This window comes from Nansenia antarctica, assembly GCF_963989245.1.
Source record: "Nansenia antarctica genome assembly, chromosome: 1".
Classification (NCBI taxonomy): Eukaryota; Metazoa; Chordata; class Actinopteri; order Argentiniformes; family Microstomatidae; genus Nansenia; species Nansenia antarctica.
In genome coordinates, this window is record NC_137674.1 from 110,796,896 (window position 1) to 110,803,658 (window position 6,763).

Here is a 6,763-nt window from a genome sequence, read left to right on the forward strand (position 1 = left end):
CTCAATAACTGCACACAATACCTAAAGTGTCTCAATCTCATGCGACTGATTTATCTCCACGATAACATCTGAAATGTTCTTGTTTAGCTTGTCCAGGAATCTCAGACACGGCCGCAGAAGACCAGGAGCAAGCAGAGGCTGTGTTCAAGGTAGGTTGGCTAGCAGAGGCTGTGTTCAAGGTAGGTTGACTAGCAGAGGCTGTGTTCAAGGTAGGGTAACATTCCAAGTTCACCTCAGGGTTTCGGGTATGTTGGGGTTAGGGTTAATGTAGGGTTAGGGTTGGTGTTGTGGTTAAGGTTAGGGTTAGTGTAGGTGTTAATGTAGGCCCTACACTAACCCCTACACTGTAGGGGTTAGTGTAGTTGTTAGTGTAATGGTCAGGGTTAGGGTTAGTGTCAGGGTTAGTGTAGGGGTCAGGGTTAGCGTAGGGGTTAGAGTTAGTGTAGGGGTCAGGGCTAGTGTAGGGGTCAGGGTTAGTGTCAGGGTCAGGGTTAGTGTAGGGGTCAGGGTTAGTGTAGGGGTCAGGGTTAGTGTAGGGGTCAGGGTTAGTGTAGGGTCAGGGTTAGTGTAGGGGTCAGGGTTAGTGTAGGGGTCAGGGTTAGTGTAGGGGTCAGGGTTAGTGTAGGGTCAGGGTTAGTGTAGGGGTCAGGGTTAGTGTAGGGGTCAGGGTTAGAGTTAGTGTAGGGGTCAGGGTTAGTGTAGGGGTCAGGGTTAGTGTAGGGGTCAGGGTTAGTGTAGTGGTCAGGGTTGGTGTAGGGGTCAGGGTTAGTGTAGTGGTCAGGGTTAGAGTAGGGGTCAGGGTTAGTGTAGGGGTCAGGGTTAGAGTAGGGGTCAGGGTTAGTGTAGGGGTCAGGGTTAGTGTAGTGGTCAGGGTTAGAGTAGGGGTCAGGGTTAGAGTAGGGGTCAGGGTTAGTGTAGTGGTCAGGGTTAGAGTAGGGGTCAGGGTTAGTGTAGTGGTCAGGGTTAGAGTAGGGGTCAGGGTTAGTGTAGGGGTCAGGGTTAGTGTAGTGGTCAGGGTTAGAGTAGGGGTCAGGGTTAGAGTAGGGGTCAGGGTTAGTGTAGGGGTCAGGGTCAGGGTTAGTGTAGGGGTCAGGGTTAGTGTAGGGGTCAGGGTCAGGGTTAGTGTAGGGGTCAGGGTCAGGGTTAGTGTAGGGGTCAGGGTTAGTGTAGGGGTCAGGGTTAGTGTAGTGGTCAGGGTTAGTGTAGGGGTCAGGGTTAGTGTAGGGGTCAGGGTTAGTGTAGTGGTCAGGGTTAGAGTAGGGGTCAGGGTTAGTGTAGGGGTCACGGTCAGGGTTAGTGTAGGGGTCAGGTTTAAGGCCTACAGCACATTGATAGGACCTTCCAACCCAGGTGATGTTTTCTCCCGCAGATCGTTGACCACCTGTCGTCTCTGGACCACTGCTGCCCCTCAGGTGACCACTGGAGCCAATCAGCTGACCTCTGCTGCCAGTCAGGTGACCACAGGTGGAGGCCGCCGCCGTGCACCTGGGACGACGGCTACGGAGAGACTCTCAGCTACCTGGGCTATCCTCTACAGATGGACTGTGACACACACTTACCAGGCAGCCACAGCAACAAGGAAACACACGCTGTCTTCCTATAGGACGATAGACACACATACTGTCTCCCTATAGGACGCTCAGCCCACCCAAATGTGCGTCTTGGCCACTCGATCAAAAGTTAAGACATTTATTTTTTTCTGAATTGTTGATATTACTCAGGCGTGTTTGAATGTTTATGCTTCTAATCTATTTTTACTGTAGGTCCATATACTATGTCTATCTATTTACATTTTATGAGACTGGACTGAACTGAACATGTCATGGATGTAGAAAATACTGCAGTTTTTTCTGGAAAACGTTTTATTAAACTTTGTATCCACACACTATTTGAGTTCTTTTCTTTACAACTGACTTTTCTAGAAACATCTTGATGTTGAGAATTGAGAATTACCACAGGAAATTACCCACACGGTCAAAGTGTATGAAGCAAATGTTATACAGGGTATATACAGGAAATCTTGAGGTTAATTTCAATACCTTTCTAAGACTTTTTAAAGACCTTGTCAATATTTTTCCAGACCTCACCGCCACTTCGAGCTGTAACCGTTTACATCAGTGACACCTTTAACTTAACAGCTTTAGTTTGCAATAGATTAGACCACTATCATACAACACAATTTCCGGTTCATCTTAGTTTTTTAATAAAACTAATAAATTCACGAACTTTTACTAAAGGTTTTTAGGACTCAAACTCTTTGGACAGAGTCTAATTCAGAAAAATACCTACAAAATTCAAGACCTCATAAAATCGTGATCAGACTTTTTAATACTCATTAAGGGTCTTGATTTTCCCAAAATTGATTTATCAACTTTTAATACTTTTCAAGACACTGCGGATACCCTGTTATAAAAATGAAGAGCAAAACACCCCAGTTTGATCAGATCACCTTTAATGACACATTCAAATGAATGGGCTCATACATATACAGGTACTTCCATATCCAATTGCAAAGCAATCAGCTCTAACATGATCAGGGGGTGTACGTCCCAGCCAAGGGTAACAGTCGGTCGGTTCCCCAAATACCAAATACAAAATGGCCGTCAGCAGACTCCCAGGTCTGGGGAGGGGAGGAGAGGAGAGAGGAGAGGGGAGGAGAGGAGAGAGGAGGGGAGGAGAGGAGAGGAGAGGAGAGAGGAGGGGAGGGGAGGAGAGGAGAGGAGAGGAGAGAGGAGAGGGGAGGAGAGGAGAGAGGAGGGGAGGAGAGGAGAGAGGAGGGGAGGGGAGGAGAGGAGCGAGGAGGGGAGGGGAGGGGAGGGGCTTCCCTCGACGTTGAAGTCGAGCAGAGCTGAGGCGAACAGCATCTGTTCGAAGACTTTTTCGACGCAGATCTGAACAAATGGCCGCCAGTCACGGAACAGACCGCCATCAGTAAAGATGGCCGCCAGTCTCCGGAAAACACACCGCCATCGGTAAAGATGGCCGCCAGTCTCGGGAGCACACACACCGCCATCAGTAAAGATGGCCGCCAGCCCCGAGAAAACACACCGCCATCGGTAAAGATGGCCGCCACTCTTGGGAGCACACCGCCATCAGTACAGATGGCCGACCGAGGGCCAGATCAGTCCAGAGAAGGAGGAGGGGCAGAGAGAGGGGGGAGGGGCTAGTAATCAAACGCCCGGATGTGCGTGCGTTTCACGGCGCCTCCTTCTCCTTCTCCTCCTCGCCAGTTGCCTCCGCCGCCCCCGCGACCACGACCACCGCCGAAGGACCGCCCCCCGCCGCCGCGACCTCCGAACCCGCGACCACCTCCGAACCCTCCGCGGCGGTCACCGCGGTCGGCGAACTGTTTCTCCTCCAGGTCAGGCAGCTCCATGGCGATGGCCAGTTGCCACCGGCGACCGTCCTGCCAGGCGTCCTATAGGAACACAGGAAGAGTCACGTAACCATGACGACATCGCCATTCCCCTACGTCTCTACTGGACGCACGGCTATCCTGCTTTCCTCCCCTCAAAACGAACAACCTTGCACGATACATGCTACATGCTACATACTACATGCTACAGATACATGCTACACGCTACAGCTACATATATACATACTACAGATAAATACTACAGCTAGAGATAGATGCTACAGCTACATGCTACAGATAGATGGTACAGATACACGCTACATGCTACAGGCTACAAGTTACATGCTACAGGCTACAAGTTACATGCTACAGGCTACAAGTTACATGCTACATGCTACGGTAACCAGTGATGGGCTCCCCACTTACTTGGTACTCCTTTACTTTGGCAACAGGAACATCAAAGCAGACTCCCTACACGGAAACAGAACAATCAAAACCTTAATGTCTGAATGTCTGAATGTCAGGTTGACCCTAGTCAGTCACTCACAGCAGGATGTGGTATGCAATATATTCAGTCATAATCGTAATCTTAGTAAGGATGTGTTCACATGTGTAAGGGTGTATAGAGGTGTGTAGAGGTGTGTGAGGGTGTATAAAGGTGTGAAGGTGTATAAAGGTGTGTGAGGGTGTGTGAGGGTGTATAAAGGTGTATAAAGGTGTATAAAGTTGTATAAAGGTGTATAAAGGTGTGTAAAGGTGTGTAAAGATGTGTGAAGGTGTATAAAGGTGTGTGAAGGTGTATAAAGGTGTGTGAAGGTGTATAAAGGTGTATAAAGGTGTGTGAGGGTGTATAAAGGTGTGTGAGGGAGTGTGTAGGCGTGCGTACCATCTTGCCCTTCAGGAAGGTCATGCCCTTTATCTGGTTGTCCACCTCCTCCCCCAGCTGCTCCTTGAGGCCCCGCCAGGCGTAGCTGATGCTGTGGAGCTCCTGAGAGCAGCTCATCGTCATGGTGGTGTAGCCCTGGAACACACACACACACACACACACACAATTAAAATGACGTGGGGTTCCCCAAGGGTCAATCCTTGGCCCCCTTCTATTCAATCTCTACATGCTTCCATTGAGAGTTGAGCAGGAACCTCTGTTCCAGGGTTACGGTTAGGGTCAGGGGTTAAGTTCAAGGGTTAAGGTCAGGGGTTAAAGGTTAACGCACAGCGTCAGAGTTGAGCAGGGACCTCTGTTCCAGGGTTAAGGTTAGGGTTAGGGGTTAAGGTCAGGGGTTAAAGGTTAAACTCACAGCGTCAGAGTTGAGCAGGGACCTCTGTTCCAGCGCCGTGGCTCCGGAGATGTGAGCCAGAGCGGCCGCCAGCGCCGTCACCGCCCCGCGCTCCGCGATCAGCGTCTCCGCCGAGGCCCGGAAGTACTCGATGGCTGTGTGAGGCACGGAATCTAGGTACCTGGGAGAGGAGGGGGGGGGGGGGGGGGGAGAGTTACTCTATGGCTGTGTGAGGCACCGAGTCTAGGTACCTGGGAGAGAGAGGGGGGGAGGGAGTTACTCTATGGCTGTGTGAGGCACCGAGTCTATGTACCTGGGAGAGGAGGGGAGGGGGAGTTACTCTATGGCTGTGTGAGGCACCGAGTCCAGGTACCTGGGAGAGGAGGGGGGGGGGGGGGGGGGGGAGTTACTCTATGGCTGTGTGGTGGGGGGGGAAGAGTTACCAAGACATACACAGCAGAGACCACACACACACACACACACACACACACACACTCACTAGGGTTGGGCTCGGTTATACTGTAAAACCGTGTTTTCCCGAAAATAGCAATGTTTTTTTGGTCAATACCGTCATAAATTGCAATATTTATTTATTAAATGTAATAAACGCCTTCAGAGTGTTCGTCCAGGCACCTCTGTCTGTGTGGCTGACAGATGCTAGGAAAGTCATGACAGAACTAATTCGTCAAATAAATAACCTGTCCAAAAAAAAGACCCGTCACGTGACGGCCTCTCCTCAGAACGGAGAATTAGAAAAAGATACGGCGAGAGCAAGCTGGGTCCCTAAAGACTGCCGCGAGCACTTGGAACCATTTCAAGGTTCCGACCGAATGACAAGGGCAAGTCAGCGAATGTTGACGAGGCTGTGTGTAAGACCTGCATGAACAAGGTGAGACAGGAGTGAGCAGAATCAGAGATGACCGCCTGGCGTCGCGAGCCTGTGATTGACGGGCGCCTCTTCTCTGGTGGAAATTGAATGGAGCCAGCTGCTTTCCAGATGCTTTCCACTGATTCAATTCAACTGTATTCGCCATGTGCGGTGTTTCTGATTTCTCTGTTATTCAGAGAATAAAACTGGAAATGTTTTGTCATTGTGTGAAAATAATGATAGTCATGGGGGCGGTTTAACACACACAGACACAGACATAGACAGACAGACACACACACACACACACACACACACACACACACAGTGAAGCGGTTACTGACTTGACGGCATCTTTACTGGACGACTTGATGATGTCATTGGAGGTAGGCACGCCCACCCGTTTAAATGTGATGCCCTGAAAACAAACAACAACATCATCATCATCATCATCAACAACAACAACAACAACAACGTCAACATCAACAACAACAACATTTGGGTATATCTGGTGTATATATTTGGCGTATATATTTGTGGATATATTTGGTGTATATATAAACTCCTCAAAAAATGTTTGGAAACGTTATTTCAGTCGATTCTTCCTCCCCTTTAATAATACCAATGGGTATTGTATTTTATATCGTTGGAAAGCCTGATTAGTCACCTTTACAACGAGGTACAACTTGTAAGGATCATGCATTCGTGGAATGAGTAAAGCCCAGTTTACGCTCCTGCGTAAAATCGACGGCGTAGGCTACGGCGTAGCTTGCCGCGTAGCCTTGCGTAGCCTACGGAGAGGGTTGACGCGCACATCTCCAAAAATGTAAGTACGCGTCAGTTTCTACGCAACCGTAAGCTCTGTGATTGGTCCGCTTGGTAGCACATGATTCCGACAAGATTCCGACTCTCTCGTCGGCCAAAATGCGGAAGCCATGACAGAAATGTAATTTACCTATTCTGTAATTACTTATTAATAAAGATTTGAAAAATTATGATAACCATCGTATTATCTTAGTTTAATGTCATTTCAATGCATCATAGAACTTTTATTTACAACAAGCATAACACACAAAAAAATCGCTATTATGCCACTTTGAGTAGAGCGCCCTATGGAAGCGTCAGGCACAGCCTTCCTATAAGGAGCGCGATTCACATTTACGAGGCACCCTTTGCGGGTTAATAACTGTGGTTTACCGTGGGTTAGGATAACAATTCAAACGTGTCCGGATAGGGGAGTCCTATCACGATCGACACAGCTAGGAG

The 6,763-nt window shown here is 49.0% G+C and overlaps 1 protein-coding gene across 1 annotated transcript in view; it reads right to left on the reverse strand.

The window, feature by feature from the left end:
* Positions 1 to 2,453: 2,453 nt before the first annotated feature.
* Positions 2,454 to 6,763, reverse strand: part of ddx21 (DEAD (Asp-Glu-Ala-Asp) box helicase 21) — a 20,604-nt gene continuing 16,294 nt past the window's right edge. The window contains exons 11-15 of the mRNA XM_080536540.1: positions 5,842 to 5,915; positions 4,654 to 4,813; positions 4,242 to 4,376; positions 3,782 to 3,826; positions 2,454 to 3,418 (exon numbers count right to left, since the gene is read on the reverse strand). Coding sequence (XP_080392666.1) covers positions 3,164 to 3,418; positions 3,782 to 3,826; positions 4,242 to 4,376; positions 4,654 to 4,813; positions 5,842 to 5,915 — 669 coding nt within the window. The 3' untranslated portion in view covers positions 2,454 to 3,163. The remainder of the gene's footprint in view (positions 3,419 to 3,781; positions 3,827 to 4,241; positions 4,377 to 4,653; positions 4,814 to 5,841; positions 5,916 to 6,763) is intronic.